Here is a 22,998-nt window from a genome sequence, read left to right on the forward strand (position 1 = left end):
TTTGTCAATACTACAGGCCTTGTCTTGCCCCTCTTGTGTTCTGCCGTTGCACTGTATATCTTTCATCACATGACTGCGCTGGAGGCGACGAGTAGAGTGAGCATTCATGGCAACCCGTTTGAAAATGATTGTTGTGCTCCTCCAGCATTTGTATTTGTCTTTCAGGAGGCATGGGGCAGATGGAAGGAGTGGGGGGGGGCAGATGGAAGGAGTGGGGGGGGGCAGCCGGGTGGGGAAGGGGGCGACTCTAAAATCTGACAAATTGCTGAAAATTGCCTTCACACAGTCATTCCTGTTTGGACACACTTGGCACATCTGGTTGTGATCTGGCAACAAAAGCGCCGTGGCGGAGGGCTCAGCTCTCAGAGTGGTGCCACATATTATCCCCTCCTCCTCCTCCGCAACTCCTGGTTCGGTCTGCGAACATACCGAGGTTCATCCCCCTTTCCTCTCTCCTTCTCCCTCTCTCTCTCCCTGTGGGGTGCTAGGAGCTGATGGTGTTTGTAGTGATGCTTGGCAGTTGTCCCGCCGGAGCATTCCTGAGCTCCTCTCCGACTTTAAGTGTATCAGTGGGTTGTAATTGAGGCGTCTGCAAAGATGAATGCAGCGCTGTGACACTGCGAGCAGCAACATATTTTCAAAGAGGGGAAAGGCTGCTCACAATCTGGCAACTTTAAACACAAGCCAATAAAAAAGATCCCAGAGATAAATTTCTTTGTGTTCGGCCCAACGCAGCGCACACACGCCTCCACACACACACACACACGCAGACATGATTAGTAGTTCAAAAGTGGAGCATCACGATCTGCAGAGATCTTTTCATCGGTATGTGACTCTGATCCCAGTGTGTGGTGCAGCAGCATCACCCGACAGCGTCGTATAAATCCTCACCTCATTGTTTTACTGTAGCCTTTGCTAATCTGGGCGCTCTGGACAACATCTGTCGCGATGACTATGTGTTTTCCATGTTAGCGCCGCTCATGTTAGAACGTCTCCATGGAAAAACACATGACATGAATAAGAAGTAAGCTGCTCCACTGACTCGCGCCGCTCTGGAAAAAAAGATGCCGAGTGTCACTTTTGAAGGGCCTCAGACGAAATTTCGACGTGTTTTTGGGTCAAGTTCTGCACCATGCAGCAACAAAGATATTTTTTCAGGGTTTTTTTTTTCTCCCCTCCGCTCTAAGGATAAGCTTGAGCTCATGGGAAACTGGGTTACAGAGTGTATTGTAACATATGTATCGGATAAACACGCACTGGATAGTGAAGTAGAGGAGAGGTCGTGGGTAAATACTTGCAGTATTGTCAAATCCTGCAGCTGTGTAGCTGGGAGAGAAAAACTGAGCGCACAGCTGCACACCGAGGCCTCGGCTTCTCAAATTGCTTCTGCCTCAGTTTCCTGCCCTCTTTACCGACCAGGCCAAACGAGGCCCTTATTAGACCCACCCCCACCTTAATAATCCATGATGTCACCTCAACATCACTTTTTTGTTGTTTTTCTTGAATTATTTTTTTTTTCATCCCTACTGCTGGTGCCACCTCCATTGTTTGTTAAATATCAACAGGTGCTGGAGCGCAGGAGGAGGAGGAGGAGGTGGAGAGGTGACTCCAGAGGTTCTTGTGTTCCCCGGCCGTCCCGTCTATCTGTCCATCTAACGCTATCGCCACATCTGCTTCAGTTTTGACTTCCCCTGGTTTGTTTGTCCATCTGTATTTGTGTTTCTTCCCCCTCCTTTTCCTCTGTCCCCCCTCTTTCAGTGGAGGGGAGGCTGAGGAATGATCAGTCAGGCTTTGATGCCGCTGGCCCCTGCCCTGGCTTTTCCACAGCACATGAGCCCAGGCAATTACGAAGCGCTCCTAGCTGACTGCTATTACTCTGTAATGCTCCTGTCTGGAGTGGGAGGAAGAAGAGGAGGAGGAGGCGAGGAAGCAAGTCCGAGTGGAGTAATAGGAAAAGTAATAAAGTAATAAATGTCACTGCAGCACAGAGGATACATTCCCAGCATTTCTATATACTCCAGATTAGTTTACCTGTAGCGCTGTGATTGGCAGCTCGCGCACTCTTCCTGGACTGAGAGAAGAAGAAAGAAGAAAAACGGTCGTCTGGATGCTGCAGCACACATGTGGCAGACAGGAAGTACGCGGGTGAGGCGCTGGGGGGGGATGGTGGGAGAGCAGGAAAGATGATGGCCCCCCTTTATCCCCAGCAATCATTAGACAAGACTCTCCAGCGAGGAAGTCAGAAATCACCATCATATATGATCCATACTTCCTCTCAGCGTCGAGGCGCTTTTAAAAAAATATTCAGTACGTGCGGGAACAGTTCACAGAGTCCACAGCTGGTTAGTGCCTGACATGCAGTGTGTATAATGGTCTGTCTGTGCACCAGCAATTACAAATAAATCATGTGGATCATCTCTTTGCTTAGGGACAATTACGTGCCGTGCTGACAAAGTGGCGGCATCTGCCAGGAATAATGCACAGAGAGGCAGCGGGAGCAAAGGATAAAGTGACTGGAGAGCTAAGTTTATGCTAAAAAAAGCCATTTCGCTTTTGTCGAAGGTGGAGAGAAAACAAGGCCATATATCACTTATTGAAGGGTACTTTAGTGGAACATCATTAGTTTATGCTGCCATATAATAAAAAGAGAGGTTTTTGGCTTTTCTAGCCTGCAAACCAAAATACATTTTAAACCATGGATGGATGAGGGTCTTGGCACATTTCACCCTAAGTTGTGGAAAATAAAATCCAACCTCGCTCTGCTTCCAGAACCCGGAATGAGTTGCAGCCATAAGAGCTGGCAACGCCGGGGATGTTTACTCGTCTGGAGAGTAAGAAAATAACTGCTTGTTCAGCACTTGACTTAGCCAATTTTGGAAAATAAAAACGTCTATTTTCCCAGTGAAGCTTGCTAGGTATTGGAAATATATTGTATCATTTCCACATTGCACAGAATATCTTCTTTCTTCGCGATGGATTAGTTTTAATTTGAGACTTTAAATCAGAGCAATGGCTGATCCCCCGATGTGACTGCTACAGAAAGTGAGCTTGTTTCTACAGTTTTTCTGACATGCAGGTGATCCCTCGGCATCCCAGCTTGACTTCCAAATCAGCGAGCGTCCTCTCATCGCTCACCTACAGTACGGCGTGGCAGCTTGAGGATGCATTTGATTTGTTGCATCTTCTGAAAGAGCTTGTCCTTTCACCCGAGGCCATCGCTCTCTCTCGCTTTTGACAGCGGCTGACGGAGAGCTTTGATGCTCGAGCCACTTTGGCACCACGCTGGGCGATGAGCGAGGATCCGTGGGCCGAAAAATCTGATCTCGACTTTGGCGGGGGACAATCACATTGAACACGAGAGACTCTCAAGAGGGGGACACCAGAAGAGTTTGCTCTAACACTGTGACCCTGCCAGCTTCTCTCAATGACTCGAATTCAGACAGCTTGAATTGAATAGATAGATAGAAGATTGAATAAATATAAATGTAAATGTAAATATAAAGAATGGTCAGGATTATGAAAGTTTTCGGTGATATATTGGGGGTAACAAATCCTATTTTTCCCAGGATGTGTGAATCTTGCCCTCACCCCCTACCCTCCCCCCCTTGGGATTAACACCCATGGTGTGGATGGGCATGACTCTGTTTGCTATTGTCAAATATGCGCCAAAAGTTGAAATGATAAACCACAACAATAATACAAATCTTTCCCAAAGCTGATTGTATCATGTTTCATAAATGAGCTGAAGTGCATGGCCAATGGCTTAATCCCATTAAATGTTCCAAACTCAATTCCGAGAGAGCACACACACACACACACACACACACACACACACACACATTAGAAACAATAGGAAAGCTGTTCTTAAGACTGCAGGTCACCCCCACCCAGCCCAGCTCCATCACACTCCGCCTCACACCTGCTGTGTGCCGTGAGAGGACAGAACAACTGGAGGCATGGACGGAGTGTGTGCGTGTTCGCGTGTGCACAACTGGGCATGCGAGCTCTTGGGCAAATGTGTGTGTGTTTACGTGCGCACGGCCCTGAGAGAATGCGTCAGTGCTTGTGGCACAAGGCACGGCCTCAGCTCAATTTAACTCTCCGCTGAATGCCACCGTGACGCCAGTCAGACTTTGTGTGGCCGCATACCTACGTCGAAGAAGATATGGAAAAAATCTGTGGACCAGTAAGTCCCGGAGATTACATGGCTCCTCTCAGCTCTGGCCTCAATAATGCCTCAAATCCAACGGTGCCATGTCACTGCAATTTGGGGCTTTTGTCTTTAGAGAGGGGGAAAAAAAAAAAAAGTGAATCTCCATACCATCCCACCATCACTCTCCTGATGGGCCTGGGCATGAGCATGTGTGTGTGAGTGTGTGCGCCTGAGAGAAAACTGGTGCTTGTGCGTGTGTGTGGGGTGGAGGCATGAGAGAGGGGATTACATGTAGAAATAGAAATGGATCAACTGAAACACAACATTGGCTTGATTTTTTAATTGCCTCTCGGCTGCGACGAATGGCCGACGCAGCTGTCTGCGCGAACAGCTGCTCGCCCAAAAAGAATGGACCGAACAAACTCTGGCAGGCAGCGAAAGAACAATGCCGGATGAATCATGTGCGGCCTATGAGGTATTTTGCAATTTCACAAGTTTGAAAAATGCGTGCAGGATTAAGAATCGCTTTTATTGGGAGTTCACATCTGCTCCGGGGCGCATTTCCCAGGGAGCTTGCAAAGATGCATTCTCTATGCTGTCTGGGCAAGACAGAAACAGTCTGGTGTGTTCCTGCGTAAAGTAAACTAAAGCAAACAATGTTTTTTTTTTTGTTTTTTTTTTTCTTCCTTCAGCTTTGTTAATGTGGAATATTTGAGTTTACAAGTTGCAATTTACAACTGTGGAAGAACCAGGGGGCCCTGAAAGATTTGATGGAGCAGTCTGTATGGATTTCCTGCAGAATATTTGTCAGACTTGAATTAAGTACTGTTGTTTTGCTCTCTCCCTCTCCCTCAGCCCCGAGGCCTTGTGGCTGACTACTCCACATCTATAAATCACCGGGAACGCATGCTTATATCCCGGAGCGAGCACGCTGAGTCAGTCTGGCAAGGTTAATCACATTCACGTCTGCTCGGCCTGTTTGCAGCAGCCAACTGATAACCAAACACACATTACGGGGCATGATCCCTCTTGTTTTTGCGAATTCTGCTCATATCGTTCCTTAACAGTGATGCCACATGAAAGAGCTGGATGTAGGTGAAGTTGTGGGCCCCGGTTTGTGTTTTGGTGATTGTTACCAAGCATAAACAGCGGCGTCTCGGGTGTTTGAGCAACGAAAATAAAGCCCAAAACACATACAGAACGGCTGCGAAAAGGAAGAGAGGCAGATAGCGTCGGGGTGGGGCTGGGTGACAGAGGTGTCATTCACGTTGCACACATGCTCAGCTTACACTGGGGCCAATGGTCGTCTGCACTCGTATCCTTCTGTCTGTGCGTTTGATGGCCTTCTGGAGAATTGGGAGGCTTTCCAAGTGTGACACATGGTTTTCTAGCCTATGAATATCAACGAGCATAAGTGTGGTATAAGTGTGGGTGTGTTTGCGAGTGTTTCTGAAAATGCGCGCGTGTGATTGCGCCGCAATCTTTTTTCCATTCAGTGCTTTTTTCTCTTCACAGAAGTGCCCTACCCAGATATGTGGGAATTAGGCCACATCGCTCACTACCAACCCGCTCTAATCAAAGTGCCGATTCTTGAAACAGACAGCTGTTGTCATGTGCCTCGATTCCAATGGCTATCTGTCCCTGTAGCTGCCCTACAGTTCTTAGTTGGCCGGCTGAAGTTGCAGGGGGAACGAGGGTTAACGGCGTCCTCCAATTCAAAGTCCTGTTAGAGCAGTGCTCCAATTCACAACATACCACAAACACACTGATCCAAGGTAAGTTTCTTTTTTTTTTCCTCTCCTCTCTTGCATTGCTCCTAACACCCTCAGATCCATACATGCCTGAAGATGCTTAATAAGATTTCTCAGAGATAAAAAATAGTGCTTCTAGAGGCACTGCTGGGCTGGTTTTGAATGTTGTTTTGCCAATGATCTGACCAAGAAGAGCATAATTCACTAACACCATTGACTGTCAGATACAGCAGTTCATAAACACAAACAAAGCAGGCGTTGGGTTGTTTTAACTGCATGATACAATCTAACCATAGAAGGATCGGCCTCTTCTTTAAAGTCAGTGTGAGAAACATCTGCTGAAAAAAAGCAAAGAGTGGGGAAAAAGCAGACATATCAATTTCCCAGCACTTCGTGTGGACTCAGAGCGGTGAGTCAATCATACTTGTTGGTTGAAGTGTACACCACTCGCCGTGTTCCTCCATGTTTCACTGCCTTGAACCGACTCAGGAGAACATTCTCCGAATGCCTTCTTGGTTTAAAAATCTGGTAGATCAGAATGGCTAAATTTATACACCCATGAGCTATTGTCTAACCATCTATTCCTGGTTCAGGGTCATTGTCTGGGTGGGCCGGGGCAGAAAACAATACCAGCTGTTACAGACCATCTGAAGGACGAGCGTTATCACAAATGCAATCGGCAGATTACGGGTTGAGCCGTCAGGTGTAAAGGGCAAGACGCTAAACCCGCGTTTAAGATGCCACATATCGGGCTACAGTTTTGAGCTGTACGCTGTGAGATCTGTTGACATCGATTGAAATGAAGAAGACAGAAAAAAAATGTCCTGAAGTTTTCCTGATATATTAACCGCCATTGCTTGGAATGTATTTCTCTGTGAATGCATCAGTAAAAAGAAAAAAGAGAGAACCTCGTGGAGCGCATCCGATTCTTGGTGATAGCATATGATAGCAGATGGTCATCTTTTATCAAACCCAATGAAACGTCCCACTTTGAATTTTACATATAGCGTTTGGTTAGCAGTCATTTTTTCGGTAGGCAAAGCGATATCAGAATTTAAAACAATAACTGAAAGTTGAAAAACAAAAGATGAGATGAAAATAATGGGTGTTAATTCTTGATATTGTGGGCGCAGAGGTGTTCCAAAAATTTCCGTTCCTGGGAGCAGAGAGAGAGTTGCCACAGGTCATTCCAAAACAATTTGTTGCCTGTTTCCGTCGTTCATCACGGGTCGAATGGCTAGAAGCGGTGGAGTGCCGTCCCGAGAAGAGAAAGACGAGGCATGTTCAAACAAAGCTTTGCGTTGGAATCGACTTCACATGCTGCTCAGTGAAGCCATACGTTCAGCTGTTTTCTGCTACTTGATTTATTTGTTTGAAAAAAGAAAAATGTTCGAGCATTCGAGATCGGGGAGAGGTTTAACCCACAGAAAACCCACACACAAACACATGGGCAGGGTTCAGGTCGGAGGTCAAATGGCTCTGAACTCTCTCCCTTTGGGCCGAGGACATCAGAGGTCCCTCTGTGTGCTGCTCTCCATTTATTTTACCCATCATCCCTCATCAGGCCGGGATGACCCTGCGACCCTGGAGCTAGGGTTACCTGTCAGTTGACCGTCTATTCATGAGCACTGGGCTTGATGCTGTGTCAACATTTGCTCTGTAAGGGAGAGGAGAGGAATTTAGTTCAATGTGGGGGAAAAAAGACCAAAGCAACAAAGAAAAAACAAAAGCTAGAAAAAGTTAGAAAGACAGCATTTATTTTATTTTGAAATCAGTTAGTAAAAATCTACGTTGCATTTGTTTCCACACACCCTGACTCTCTACACGTGAAACGCATGTGTGATAATTCCTGTTGACTCAGAGGAGCACAGCAAACAGATGCCTGCATGGATACCTGGTGAGGGGTACCTACAAAAACACTCCAGAAGCCCCCCCACCCACTCCGTGTGTGTGTGTGCTGTCAGTTATCAATCAGGTTGCCGTAAGTGGGATCCTTGAGAGGAGATGCTATCAGCGCTGCCCCGTATACACTCACACCACAGTTTCCCTTATCTGCGCTGAGATAACAGATCCCCCCTCACAGCAAGAGGCCTGAACCAGACACACTCGCTTTCTGCATCTCTCTCTCTCTCTCTCTCTCCAGCTCGCTCCCTCACTCTCTCTCTTTCTACAGGCCACTTCATCTCAGACAGAGGCCCTCAGAAAGAAAAAAGAAAAAAAAAAAAACAGTCAATTTGCTCCGGTTCCTGTTTAAAATTCAATAAGTGCGTCTCTTCTATTGCAACCGTGTGGTGCTAGCGGAGGATATAGAGGGCGCATGCTCCTTTCTGATTCCGATCTCTGATGCTATCGGCCTCCAGAAGAAACATGATACATGTCTCAGTCGGCTAATCTAGATGGGCATGAAATTGGACAAAAATCAGAAGCGTGACACATCAACAATTTCCTGCGACTGTACTTTTGATCATTTTGTAAACACTGCGTTTCCGGAAAACAAAACAAAAAAATAAAGAAATTGTTGAAGGTTTATAGACGCTGCTCATAGGCACAGTGAGCAGATGGCTCAGGAGCAGAGGAAACGTGCGCTGCAGATTTATCATATTGTATGCGTCTGATTGGGTTTTAATGTACATTTTCCAGTTTTTACGCGTGTTTAACTGCGTGATAAACAAGTATTCAGAGGGCTGTAAGCTGACCACGTTGTAGTGCACATACATGAGGTCGCTGTGGTTATTTTTTTGAGGACGGCGAGCCGCCGAGATGGTCCCGGACAGGCCATGTTTTCGGGCTTCCACCAGACCACAGCACATTGGGCCTAATAACAAAAACAAGCATCCTGGTGTGGATCTGGTCCCACAGTGTGAGGACCTTAATGAGGAACATGTGGAGCTGCCCAGACACACAGTCAGAGGAAACCCAATCCCTCACTCCCTCTTTTTCTCCCCCCTTTTCCTTCTCCCTTCCCCCCTTTCTCCCATTCTTTCTTGCTCACTCTCGTTCGCCTCGCTCGCCACACTTTCGGTCGTCTTTGGCTTTTTGTACGGCCGCTAAACTGCTTTTCTGCACCCCTGTTTCTTGTACGTGTCAGATATTTTCAAAGTTTTTCTTTCTGCAGTCCTTTGAAAACCGCCTCTTCAGACTATTTCCCCTGTCGTGCCAGAACAAGTGACCCACTGTCAGCAGGAGAAATATACCGGCCTTGTTTGTACCTGATATACACCCCCATACACAGCGCCCCGCTCTCTTGTTTTAGCGCTGGAAGCATATACATATTGCTGGGTCATGCAATGCAATATGCTCGCAAGGAAACGTGGGAAGAAAGAAGCCTTTCTCCGCCCATCAAGCCTGACAGGCAGTCCCTGGGTTTCTTTCATGTGCTGAATTCATCCTTACCGTCCACCTGGATCAATTAACTGTGTGCTTCAGTGGTCATCAGTCTCGCAGTGTGGAACCTCAGCTCATTTAGTGGACGGCGGCTTATCGAGGGGGAAACTACGGCTTTGATTTTGCCGTCTTTCTATTGTGTCTTAAACACTTTAACACAAAACTGAGCATTTTCATCTGTTATAAATTGAAGTAAACAATGTGTTTTTTTTCTTCCGCAGGAAATGTCATCACTTCCAGCAGAAGACAAGCAGCGTAACAGGTGAGACATGTCCCCCAGGAACTGCCTTTTAATTTGCCGTACAGCATCCAAGCCAATCGACAGATCTCCCTCCTGCCCTGCATCACTGCGCCCTGTCCGAGCTGTCACGGGGAATACGGAGTGTAACTCGTTTGAGGGGGGATTTAAAATGTGACCATAAAGCACGGCCATAAAGCAGATCAACCAAGCAAGCCTCCAAAATTAGCTGAACAAACAGAGTAAGGTAGAACCCTCTCGGGGGATAAACTTGGCACACTGGATCCAGTGTGACAGAGGCCCTTCTGGCAGCTCAGAACAATCCAAACGTTCCACTTGGGTTGAGCTGTCTTCGTTTCCCCCTCCACTATATATATCAGCCCCACATCAACATGGGCCCATGAAGACCTTTCACAAGACTGACAGGCCACCTGAATCACACAATTGTGTGGCCGGAGGAGCCTGCATGTGTATAGAAAAACCAGTGATCCAATAACTGTCTGGGTTCACTTCTCTCTCATAAAGTCAGGAGGAGGGAGGCGCAGAGGGAGACTCACAGCTACAAGCCAAACACCCCAGCTGCACCGAGGAAACAAAAGGCTTTAACTTTTAATCGAAGCGCTGGAATGGCGTTACGCAAACTAAAAACTGTTGATTTTCAAAACACTATATTTTATTCGGTAATCGGCCGGTGCATTAAAATTCTTTCGTTGCATGGCACCGAAACCACAGCGTGTGTCTTTGGCCGAAAAGGCTGCACGGTGAGTCTATGTGGCCTGCAGATGGTCCGGCCCTCACAGCAGCTGTGCAAATGAAAGACGGAGTGTCGCTGAAGGAGCGAGAGAGATGGAAAGTTGGCCCACAAAAGGAAAAGAGTAACACACAAGTTGCTAACTGAAAATGTAATGGAAAAATCAAATGGCACGCTGGGATTTTGCTGAGAGAAAGTAATCAGAGTCAGAGTAGTTTTCTCTGAAGTGACAAAAACAGACAGTGCACAGTGATTTCTGGAAGGTAAAAACTCCACTTTGAAACAAAAAAAAATGTCTGAGGAAAGCATTTACTGAGCTAGTCAGTGTTGTAAGGGAGAAAACTCCTGGTTATACTGTAGGTAGCTATTATTGGGGTTGCAGCGATATACTGTTCTCACTATGGTATGAAAATCGCTGGTTATCCAATTCTACTGTATAAAAAATATTTTTCTTAAGTTTATATCAACTTTAATGTCAGTCAGGACATAACATGTTGTGTTTGTTCAAGCATAAAAACCTTCTGTTTCATCCTATTTAAGTTCACTGAGACCTATAATAATAACAGTAATTATGTTATTCTGTGTAAATGTCATACTGTCGCAACCCTAACGACTATATGTCTCTTATCAGGCTCCATATATAAAGAGGCAGTGTGTAGTTTTGGAGAAGAAATTAGAACTCAGAATTTTACAGTATTAATGAGGTAGTAATATAAAACTCAGAGTTATTTATCTTTTCCATAACTGCATAAAGAAGCTGTTTTCAGAGGAAAATAAGGTTCCCAGAACACTGTTTGAAGATAGAGAGGTGGCAGGGTCCGCCACTTATAAACAAAGTAAAACAGTATGAAACTGTGTTGTCCTATAAGGTCAGATTGTTTATTCAGTCATGAAAACGACAAGAGTTCGTTTATCAAGTTTCTTTAGGCTTAAAATGAAACTTAAAAAAAACATCAGTCAATGAAGTTCTCTCTCTTCTGATTAAAAACGTCTTCCCCAAAACTACAAAAGTGCTCCTTTAAAATATCCACTAGACAAACTAACCGGGATCTATTCTCTGTCAGTCTCTCAGTCAGTCTGCACACACATTTGTCAATCACACTCCATTATTTAAGCGCTAAGTCTGGAGAGTGAGAAAACAACAGGTGGGAGATTCCTGCTTAATGCTGAAAACACACAAACATTTGTCCTAAGGGGGGGAGGGGGAGTCAGACGGGACAGTTGCCTCTGGTGCTTTGTAGTGCAAAGAGTTGAACTATGTGGCTTTGGGGGAAGAAATTTTAACGAGAAGAGAGAGATCATCAATGACTGATTTTTTAAATGCCCCAAACAAACTCAGTAAACAGACTGTTCTAAATTAGCGTGTGATTGACAAATGTTTGTGCAGACTAACTTCAGAGAACAGATCCCAGTTAGTTTGTCCAGTGGATATTGTAAAGGTGCACGTTGTTATTCTGGGGAAGAAGTTTTAATCAGAAGAGAAGAGGGGCACCGACTGATTTTTTTAAATTTCATTTTAAGCCTAAACAACCTCAATAAACAAACTCTCTTTGCTTTCATGACTGAATAAATTGAACAAACAAACAGACCTTAAAAGACGAATCAATTTCATTCTGCTTCACTTTGCTTATATGCGGCGGACCCCGCCACCTTTCTAGCTTCAAAACAGTGTTCTGAAAACAGCTTGTTGATTCGATGACGGAAAAGGTAAATAGTTCTGCGTTTGTGCTGTTACTTTCATTAATATTGTAAGTATTGAAAACTACATAACCACGAAAAGCCCCTTTAATCTTGGGTCTGCAGGAGAAACGTTGAATTATTTGACCCTTCAAGGCAAACTGATTGGTCCCAAGCATTCGGGGATAGATAGATAGATAGATAGATAGATAGATAGATAGATAGATAGATAGATAGATAGATAGATAGATAGATAGATTCATTAATCCCTGAAGGAGAAATTAAGTTAGAAATTAGTTCGACAAATAAGCATAATAAAACGAAAAACATGTCACAAATTATATTCCATTAACAAGCATTGACAATGCCCAAAAAGGGTTAGGAAGAAAGTACACACTTCTTTAATCCTCCCCCTTCCCCACAGCTCAGTTATTAATCATAATCAATTTACTTACATTCCTACGCATAGATATGTTGTATACGTGCGGATAATCGGCAGTTGTAACACCATTATAACCACAAAACCCTATCATTCTTCGATTATAATCAGGCCAATTATAATTTCACACCGCCCCCCTTCTTTGTTGTCGAAGGCTCCTTCTCTCCTTCTCTCCACTGTCCTCACCCTCCTCGGTAAATTGCCACTACATGTAAATATCAAGTGGTTAGTGAATAATTAGTGTTTCATTGGCCAGCCATCACCTCTGGGGGGCCCATCTACACTTTTTAGACCCCTCCCTCGCGTAGAGCCGCCCTGAAGACAAGGGGCCCCCTCTTTGAATGACAGCGCTTTGGGAAGGAAGACGAATTTTTGTCTGATTTCCCGCAGCCACAGCGTCGATGAGAAGCAGTCGAGGAACTCCATTCTAACTGAATGGATTGGTATGGGGAGAAGCGGACCACAAATCACGGCTAAGCGGCAGCTTTGGGACTGTGTAACGTTGACGATGGTTTTACTTTCGCTGCTGTTTCGACCAGGTGAGTTGCTGCTTCTTGTTCTGGTTGTTTTTTCTCCCTGTTTTTGTTTTGTTTTGTGTCTCCAATCCGGGCTCCTCCACTCCTCTGCTGCATGCGAGAGAGACCCCGCCGTCCCGCTCTCCTCCCCGGAATGGAGGTGGAAAAAAAAAAAGTTAACTTCTTTCCCTTCCTGGCGTTTGTTTGTGTGTGTTACTCGACTCAAAACCTTTCAACGTTTCTCACACGCTTTCGCTCGAGTTTGCTGGTGTTAAATGTGAGAGCACAGGTTGTTTTTGAGAGGACAAAGTACCGTCCTGTTGCTGCCCCTGCTCCTGCTGCGGACTCTCCAGCCTCCAGCCTGACTGCGCCGCAGCAGTTTGTACCGCTGTTGCTAGCCGAGCAGCACGAGTTAACTCTCTGTTTTTCACGGGCGTCTTCTTGGACAAATTCCCAACTGTTCCCACATAAAACCACGACACCAAACATGTTGACACCGACCTCCTGACGGCTATTGAGTTTTTAGGAAGCAACAAAGCACCGCCGCGGGTTGCGGTTTTATCAACTTGTGCGGAGTTTACGGGGTTAGCTCCCAGTTAGCATAGCTTGACTAGCCCAACTGGCGTCCAGCAGCACCAACGGAAAAGCAACCGAGCTTTTGTTTTTTAAACCAGAAAATGCCGCTAACAGGACACCGAACGACCACCGTTACTGTTAAAGACAGGAGACTAACTTTAACACACGGTTTTGAGTGTTTTTACGTTGTAGGTGAAGCTTAGCGGACCGTGGTATTCCTCCCTATTCATGCTTCATTTATCAACTTTGTTAGCTACCATGCATGGGTGTCCAACTTCTTGGCCTCTGAACGTGTTGGTCGCTCCTCTCTGTCCTCCAGCCCACAGACCACAAACCAAACACAGGCAGCAGCAGCAGCCCGTGTTGGTTGGGATCGTAAATAATCAAGTATTTTCGTGTGATCTGGACGCTTCCCTAGCTTAACAAAGTAAAGATGAAAGTCTCCTGGCACTGAATATCAGGAACACACTGAATATTGTGTTTTAGTTTAAGTATGTGTAGTTAAATGTTTGAAACCACATGATTTAAAAAAGTTGGCAAGGCATGTAAGGTTTCAAAGAATATAACAGAATTGAAGGTAATGTTGTTTATGAGGACATCAAAACTGCAAACCACCCCATCTTTATGTATAGTAGTTAAATTCTGACGTGTTATGATGTTTAACAGTAAAGTTGAATACCTAAAGTCCTCTGGAGGCCCCCGAGGTTCCTCTGGACTGTTTTGGGACCTTTCTTTTAGCTGTTGCACCTAAAGTAGTTTTAAAAGTAGTGATTTTTCCTTGGAATAGTTGCTGAAACGTGGAGCACAGTAGGGCTTTAAATATGTAATATGTCATGAATGCATGCACCCGTGTCAATAACAACATTTGTGGAGTTTTTTTGAGTTTTAGTGTTACCATGTAATCACTATGATTTATCCGAAGCCACCATCTCTGTAGTTCGTAAAACATCTGATCCCATCTGAAAGTGTCTGCACCTTTTGTTTAGTACTGATTTTGAGCTTTCACTTTAGGCCCTCACAGTAGCCTCGGAGTTGCAAGTATTGTGCATTTAATCCCCAGCTCTGACTAAAAATCTACTCATCTATTAAACACTAAATATCGTGTGTGGTCACTCTGCTTGTCCGCCTTCTGTTCCCATATTCCCCACATGGTCCTCACACTTGTTGGTAGCCGACTTAAGTGCCGGACTATAAAGACCCTTTAGGGAGATGTGTGGTTGTTGATGGCTGTGCAGGCAGTGATTGTCAAAAAGTGTCAATCAGGGCGGACTTGGGTGACCTCGCAGCGAGACGGGAGGGGAGGCCCGTTGGAATTCAGAGGAGGGATGCGGAGTGGCTCTAACTTGACCTCTCACACTCCATCTCAGTTTTATCAGGGCTCGCGTTGAAGTGCAGCGCAGCCGGGTGCATTAATCATCCTTCATGTCCCCGTCCAGTGCATCAGACGGATGCGAGAGAAAGGGGCGAAGTGGTGCAGAAATATTCATGTGCACTGGTGTAAAATCTCCGTGCTTATCTTGTTGGGAGATAAGATGGAAGCTTTGGCGTAAACAGAAGATTATTCTGTTGCAATAGAAGAGCAGTCTGATGCAACTGATCCTGGTTTTGCAGCAAAACTGATGTATGCTGTGGATGGTGCTTGATGCTGAGATGAGATGGAAAACACATCTGCAATACAGCAGGAGTCAGCAAATGAGACGTCCCACCCAGAAGTAACACTGAAACGAACTTGATTACTATCCACACTTCTACTTAATACAGAAATAGTTGCAGGTCTTTTGTTTTCCTCGATAATAAATATCCCACTTGTTAGTCATAACCGAACAGGAAGCCCTGAATTTAGGCGATACCACCCGAATATCACCTGCTGCGCTCTGCTGCCCCCACCTACACTCCTGCTTCCAGTTTAGACCTCGAGTTGCTGAACAAGTGTGACTCTTTGTAATAGTCCTCTTGTGATCGTCTCCAAGTTAGCTGGCCCCGTGCACCAAGCCTCACCGTGCCATTCAGTGTAGCTTAATGGACTCCAATCACCTCAGCAACAGCCAAACCACATTCAGCACCGTCAGGCAAACTAACACAGGTTGGTTTCCTCCTACAGCGAGACTGCATGCTATTTCTGTGAGGGCTAGTTTGGGGAAATAAGTTTTGACTGACTCCCAGAGCACAGTGTGGGACCATGGCCTCGTGAGCTCACGCATTCGCGTTTTAATGGCTCTCCAGATTGAGCTAAACTTGATAGTGGAAAAGTTTTGACTCTGCTGCCTCGTGCACTGTGCTGAGGTAATGTATCCATAAATGTCAAATGGGTTTCTAGATTCTTGGTGGAAGTGACCTAGTTTTGTTCAGATTGTTGAGTGGCCACTATTTCCTTTGTTGATTAATTTGTTGATTATTGTCTCGATTAACAGATTGGTTGTTTGGTCTATAAAATGTCGGAAATTGGTGAAAAGTGTTAATCAGTATTTTCCCAAAGGCCATGATGTCTTCCTCAAATGTTTTGTTTTGTCCACAACCCAAAGATACTCAGTTTACTGCCATCAAGAAGTAAAGAAAGCAGAAAATAATCACTTTTAAGAAGCTGTAAACAGTGAATGAAAAGGAGTCAAGAATATAACATTTAGGGTGCAGTTGTGATGCATTAACGAAGTAACAGTACAAAATATTAATGGCCATTGTTTTTGTTTTCCAGCTCACTGCCAGCAGTGTCGAATCCAGCGCTGCAATGCAGAGTATGTGGCTTCTACCTCACCCTCTAGTGGTCTGCAGGAGGACGTGGCTCTGGATGTGGACTACTGCATTGCCTTGCGGGCCTACGCCCTGTGCACCCGGCGGCAGGCGCGCAGTTGCAGGGGCGACCTGGTCTACCATTCGGCCGTCTTCCGCATTAAGGAGTTATTCTCTCAGCACAACTGCTCCAGCGACGGGCCCACCTCCTCCGCCAAGGTCCCCAGCACGTCTCGGCCGGCCGTGTCGGAGCTGTGCGACTACGAGAATCGGGTCCTCGTGTCAGGCTCAGGCGGTCAGCAGAAGAAATATGCCCACTGTGGATTATTCGGAGACCCGCACCTACGGACTTTCCGAGACGAGTTTCAGACCTGCAAGGTGGAGGGGGCGTGGCCTCTGATTGACAACCGCTTCCTGTCGGTGCAGGTGACCAACGTGCCTGTTGTACTAGGCTCCAGTGCCACGGCAACCAGCAAGGTAAGAAGGGTTGAGAGTAGAGCTGAAACGACGAGTTGCTTGACAGAAAACTGATCGACAACTTATTGTCTTATTTCAGTCATTTTTAAAGCAAAAATGCCAAATATTCTCAGGTTTCATGTCTTAAAATGTGAAGATTTGCTGCTTTTCTTTTTCCTTTGTGGCTGTAAATAACAAATATTTAGCTTTGCGACTGTTAGTCAGAAAAACATTACACAACAGACATCACTAAAAGTTCAAAGAGATTGTGAAGGTCATTTTTTTCAGTGGTTCACAAGTTTATTGCCTTGTGAAAGCTTAAAACAAAGCCAACCTTCTAACATTTCTTGTATATCTTTTAAGTTTTGATTCTCTCATATAGATGCTTGAATACATTAAATATTTCACAAGAAGAGAAATCTTGAATTTAGTGCTGATCAATGCGTGGACATTTGTGATTATATTCTTCTACCTTATGTGTGATCCACCAACAGGTAACCCCACTCCTATCCTTCATCACACACAAAAAATAATCAAAGATTAAGGAAAACTATGTTCAAAACAAATGAAATTATGGCCACTCAGACTTATATCCTGACCCCTTGTGGGGATCTTTTCTCACATTCACCTACCTCCATATTAGAAATAAATACATTTAAGTAAGTTTGAAACCAATGGCCTATATGAGCAGGCTGTTTCTGAGTGCGGGCTTGCTAGCTCAAGTATTGCCATAAAGTATCAAACATGTGAAGTTAATCGTCATTCCACGGTGCCTCTAGAGCCTCCAGCATTCCTCTTGTCTTGGAGCTCCTTCAGATCTATGAGGGAAAAGAGAGAGGAGGGGAGTCCTTCAGCGGTGTTGAATCACAGACATGCTTGAGCGCTCTACCTTTAACACATGGGTGGTCATATGGTAGTGATTAACGCTCACTCAAACATTTTCCTCCACCGCCACGATGTGGAATGTTTTTTCACCCCTCTGGTCAAATAATTAACTGGCCGATTTTTGTGTAAATATGAAATAATGTGGAAAAATAAAGGAATAATTGGCAGCAGCGAGGGCTTTTTGATTCTGTTAATTGAGTGGGGCTGATTTTGCACCAAAGTTTTCAGAACAAACTCTTTGAAAAGCATTTGCAGTGTGTTCTGTGCAGCCAAACGCAGACCTTGTAGTGAGGATATTGTCTGTGCCAGCACCCGCATGCCCCCATCATGCTTAAGACAGGAAATCATCCATCAAATACAGTATCCCCGTAAGTGTAAACTCAACCACAGCCACCACTTTGTCAAGATACTTTGAAGAAACAGAGGTTAGGACACAGTGTTTCAGAGCTCAGCTGGAATACAAATCACAGTCAGTCACTGAATAAGAACGAGCAGTGCCAGAGCAGGAGAAGTGTTGGAAGATACATGGAGATTTGATGCTGTTACGAAACCGTCCTGTGTGAGCCAACACTCAGGGAAGACTGGTGGGGTTTAGTACGTACAATTTGTTTTAGGTTAGAAAGGGTTTGTGATAGTTGAGACACCACAATGGTTTAATTTGTGGTTTGCTTGAGTGATAACAATCCAGTGGACAGTTGACAGCCATCCTTTGAACATTTTGCAGCAAGAGAGTGAATCACTGCCGCACAGTGAAAAGGGCCAATTTGGGCGATAAACATCTCTCACAGCAGTTTCCTGCTGCCACCTTGTGGCTTTAATCAGTACTGCTGTTAGTCAAGATTCATGTAGGCATCTTTTGTAGTACATCACATTCATATATTCAGCAAAATGGGACCTTGAGGCTCATTTACTAGTTTATGGCTGCAGGTAACAATTACTTAAATCGATGGTTAATCTTATAGTCATTGTCTGTATTAGTTGTTTGGTCTACAAAATGTCAGAAAAAATGTAACTCTGTGTTTCTCAAGGCCCAAGATGTTGTCCTCAAATGTTTTGTTTTGTCCATAACCCAAAGATATTCAGTTTACTGTCATCGAGGAATAAAGAAAGCAGAACATATTCACCTTTTAAGAAGCTGAAACCCTGACTGATCAATCGATTAATAGCTGATAACTATTTGATACATTTTTGCAGTGCTATACCAGCTGCTTTACGTAAGGAAGAATATTCAACTGTATGGTAGTAAAATACAATTTTAATGGTAAATTGCTGAAGTCTTACTTAATACTTTTTCATCTTATTTCAGATCACAGTGATCTTCAAGTCATACCACGGCTGTACAGATCAGAAGGTGTACCAGGCCACCACAGAAGATCTGCCGCTGGCCTTTCAGGATGGCACTCGCAGTGGTGGTGAGAGCGGCAGCCTGACCATTGTTGAGCGCGGCGGCTCTGGGGTGGGCCGGCAGGTAAAGATCCAGGCCCGTTATATCGGCACTTCCATCATCGTCCGGCGCGTGGGTAGCTACCTAACCTTCGCCATCCGCATGCCAGAGGACACCCTGGACTTCTCGGAGGACAATGGCGGCCTGCAGCTCTGCCTGCACGGTTGCCCACGCAATGAGCTCATCAAAGAGCACACGCTGGGCCGTCAGAGCCAGCAGCCCCGCCTGCAGGGCACCAACACAGAGCTGGGTCCTCTGCGGCCTCCTCACCAGGTCTACACAGTGGAGCGGGCCACAGCCAAGTGTAGAGAGACTCTGCAGGTGGAGGACGTGTACTTTCAGTCCTGCGTGTTTGACTTGCTGACCACAGGAGACCCTGAGTTCTCTATGGCAGCGTACGGCGCCCTGGAGGATTTAAAGGCGTTGCCTCCCAGTAAACTGAAGCAGAACTCCCCGAGGACTCCTCGTCTTACTAACCGAGGGGTGTCACACACAGCAGCCAGTGGCTCCCTGCTGTCACTCCTACTCCTCATTGTGCTGCTTTTGTGAAAAATAAAATAAATATAAATGATTTTTAAAAAGAGAAACGAGGAGACAAACAGAACATGGAAGCATTGCCAGCTTGAGGAAAGAGTGACTAGAGCTCAGACATATGTATTTGTAATTTCTTTTTTTATTTGTGAATGTTGTGATCTTTTTCTGTTTTTGTCATTTGAAGGATTCCCCTGTCATAATAGATGGCATATCTTCCCACATCACATTTTCATGGGTCACATCATTTCAAGAAAAACCATTGATACATGAAATCATTTGGTTGAAGTACAACATGCTCTCCATTCTGACCTCATACTGTCAGTTGGTCTACAGCAGTCTTTAAAACGGTTAACTCCATTATTATGTGTGCTGACGTCAAGGCAGCTAAGCAGAATTTAGTTTTTGGGGGGTTTTTTTGTAAATATTGTGTTTTTACTGAGAAAATGTTCAACGTCCAAACGCTCCACCGTGAATGAAAACTGCATACATAACTCCAATGTGGCTTCTAGATCCTGTATAATCCAGTAATATCAATAGCACTTAACGGTTTTAACAGCAAGTTTTGTGTATTTAAATGTTCCTCCTTTGTCTGCTTCAACTGTTGTTTCAGAAATTTGCATGCTAAAATACACAGGATCCAACAACTGTATGTAAAAACTACCTATCCATAATACATGATGTGTCAGTGTGATTTTCAACAGTTCTCATCTTCTGTGAAACACTCCCTCTTCAAGCTGTTTGGCTTCCAGTTTTTTTAAAGGTTAAAAAAAAACAAAAAAACACAAATCTTTATATAATAATATATTAAGAGAGTGTATATATGTGTTTTATATTGTGTACATTTGCCTGTGTATAGATGTTTTAACTGTAATATGTTTTACATTTGTTGTGTTTAGTAGGTTATTTTGAGACATTGTAAGAAAAGTAAACTAATACGCGTTGTGTTGGATATGTAATTTTCTGTATTAAAGTGTTGGACACTCCAGAACAAGATCTGTTTTTCCTCTTTTTTTGTGGCACTCTTGTACTGTTATCTTAGACAGAGGATGGACTATATTTTTTGCGAGCACATTATATCGTGATCAACTAGAATGGCACTAGAGCGCATGCCTCTGCCAAAGCCCAACAGTCCCCTGTAATTTAATGAACCCTAATCCAATATCAGACTTGATAGGCCTCTATCACTCATAACCGTGATTTACGCTCACCGCATCTTAAACAGTCAACCACAATGCAGATGGAATTATAATCTCCATTGTGTTTTGGAAGAATAATGGGTTTGATTTAACCAAGAGAAAAATTGTGTTGAAGAAAGTGAGAGAAAATTCCTGGATTCGTCCCTTTATCCAGATCTGCACTAAAAAGTTAATGATATCTACTCTGGGCCGAGACTTATCCTCCATCCAAGTTTAATGTTTTTTGTGTAGTCCTGCCTAAGAATCCAACCAACAAATTAAAAAAAAAAAAAAAAAAACAGATGTGGGTGAAAATTAAACCGAAGGTAACTCAGATATGTGATTTAATTACAGGAGACAGAATAACCAAAATTACATTTATTACCTTTATGTTACTAATAAACACTCCAATATGTTTATGGAGAAGTTCCCCTTTTCACTTATGTGATAGCTGAATAGAAGTCTGGGTGGTATAGAAGTCTGCAGTCATATAATCAGACCAATTTATTCACATTGGCTCGACATGATAGAGAAGATTTGCATTAATCTGACTCTTACGCAATAGAATAACATGGAACATTTACATGTAATCAAAATGACTTTAAGCCACCGTTTTGTGAGTGTGTGTTTTGTAATACCACTCGTGTCCTGGTGGGGTCCTCGGTCCACAAGGCCTGACAGCTCCCCAGTATGAAGACAGTTTTGACAGGCTGGCTGTGTAGCTGTAGGGATCCACAGTATGTTCTCAGTCCCCTGTGTAAATGTTACCTCTGAGTGCTGAGCTGGCTGCTGGCTTTGCTTTTGTCTGCCAGAGCGCTGCATGGCTCCAAATAGGATTTAGTCTGTGGTTAACACCAGGCTAGAGTCAACACACACACACACACACACGTGCAGGTACACACACTGCTGATATTTGCACCATATGTGAACAATGACTGCCATGATTAGAAACACAGGGATGTGATCAGCTTTTTTTTTTTCTTTTTTTTTATTACCGCCATCAAAAATGCAATTAAGGAAGCTCCTGCACGCTCCTCATGGACACATTAAGAATTAATGCTTTATAATTCGAAAGATTTAATTTATATGTTGACTCAATGTATCCGCGTCTTCATATATATGTATATCTAAGTGGCAGCATGTTTCGGCACACACGCAATCATACTTAATCTCGCTATGTCCCATTTCTTTCAAATAAAGACGCCACAGTGAGCAGGGAAGGAGCCGGCCAATGAAACGTGTCACCATTCCCCCCCCCATTACATGTGAAGCACAGTCCCGGCTTGAGTCAAGTCGACTTCATCACCTCATTCTCAATATTGGGAGGACAATGGAGAGATGGAGAGGGATGAAAAGCTGGATGAGGGGAGGGAGGGAGGTGACGGTGGGTTGGTGGTAAAATCTGTCACAGTCTTGTCTCAGGGTTGTACTTATTTTATACTTTCACTCCAGTGCATTTCAGAGGAACATGTTGTGCTTCTATTGCACAGATATTGTAATATTGTACAGCACATTATGATTTTACAGTTTAAAAAGCTATGATAAGCTTATAAAATACAGAGATTTCGTTTTTTAAATGTAATCAATTGCTCCTAAACATTGTGACCCCCTTTCAGTGTGTCAGTGTCTAGTTTGGGAACCTGTCATATTCAAGACCCAAAGTAAAGTAAGCAGTGGGGGAGAGAGCACTGAAAATCTGTACTGAAGTATGAGTAGAGCTACATTACTGAGTAAGTAAGTACAATAATAAAGTATTCTTCTCAAACACTACTCACAGTATTAGTTACTTTTTTTGACCACTGATGTTCGATGCATTATCATTTGCGGGCCTTCAAAGGGGTTTCTGTTTCTCCAAATCTTCTGTCTAAATTCAGTTGACATTGTGTAATGCATACTAAAGTACAAGTAAAATGACAGACTTAAAAAGTACAAAATAACCCAAAAATGACTTTATTACAGTAATTTAAATAGATGTAATTAGTTACTTCCACTCCCAAAAGTAAGGAAGTAGTATCCGCCCCCTAAAATAAAAAGGTGGAGGGGTCAGACCCCCTAGGTTGGGAACCCCAGGGGAAAAAGTAGCCTACTGTACATTAAGTGGTGGAAAGTAGCTCTACCTGGAGCAGCTACAACAGTGAAATCTATAAATGTAAGATATGAGAAATATAACAGTTTCACCTGGTTGATAGCACTTCTGTTCTTGTACTTGAGTGGGAATTTGAATGGAGAATTTGTAATTTATTTGTGTTATATTGTTGCGTTGGTTTGTACTACAGAGCAACAAAACTTACTT

At 44.2% G+C, this 22,998-nt stretch overlaps 1 protein-coding gene across 1 annotated transcript; it reads left to right on the forward strand.

Annotated features, from left to right (window-relative positions):
* Positions 1 to 12,603: 12,603 nt before the first annotated feature.
* rgmd (RGM domain family, member D) lies at positions 12,604 to 20,521 on the forward strand. Its single transcript, XM_030434265.1, has 3 exons — positions 12,604 to 12,932; positions 16,177 to 16,688; positions 18,859 to 20,521. Exons 1-3 carry the CDS (start codon positions 12,839 to 12,841, stop codon positions 19,543 to 19,545), a joined length of 1,293 nt encoding a protein of 430 aa, XP_030290125.1. The 5' UTR covers positions 12,604 to 12,838; the 3' UTR covers positions 19,546 to 20,521.
* Positions 20,522 to 22,998: the final 2,477 nt, after the last annotated feature.

The sequence above is a fragment of the Sparus aurata genome, chromosome 11, assembly GCF_900880675.1.
Source record: "Sparus aurata chromosome 11, fSpaAur1.1, whole genome shotgun sequence".
Classification (NCBI taxonomy): Eukaryota; Metazoa; Chordata; class Actinopteri; order Spariformes; family Sparidae; genus Sparus; species Sparus aurata.

Bases quoted from the DNA above. Each gene is read 5' to 3' on its own strand.
- rgmd (XM_030434265.1), top strand. From the start codon at position 12,839: ATGGGGAGAAGCGGACCACAAATCACGGCTAAGCGGCAGCTTTGGGAC. The intron at 12,933-16,176 runs GTGAGTTGCTGC...TTTGTTTTCCAG, and splicing joins TTCGCTGCTGTTTCGACCAG to CTCACTGCCAGCAGTGTCGA. The intron at 16,689-18,858 runs GTAAGAAGGGTT...ATCTTATTTCAG, and splicing joins GTGCCACGGCAACCAGCAAG to ATCACAGTGATCTTCAAGTC.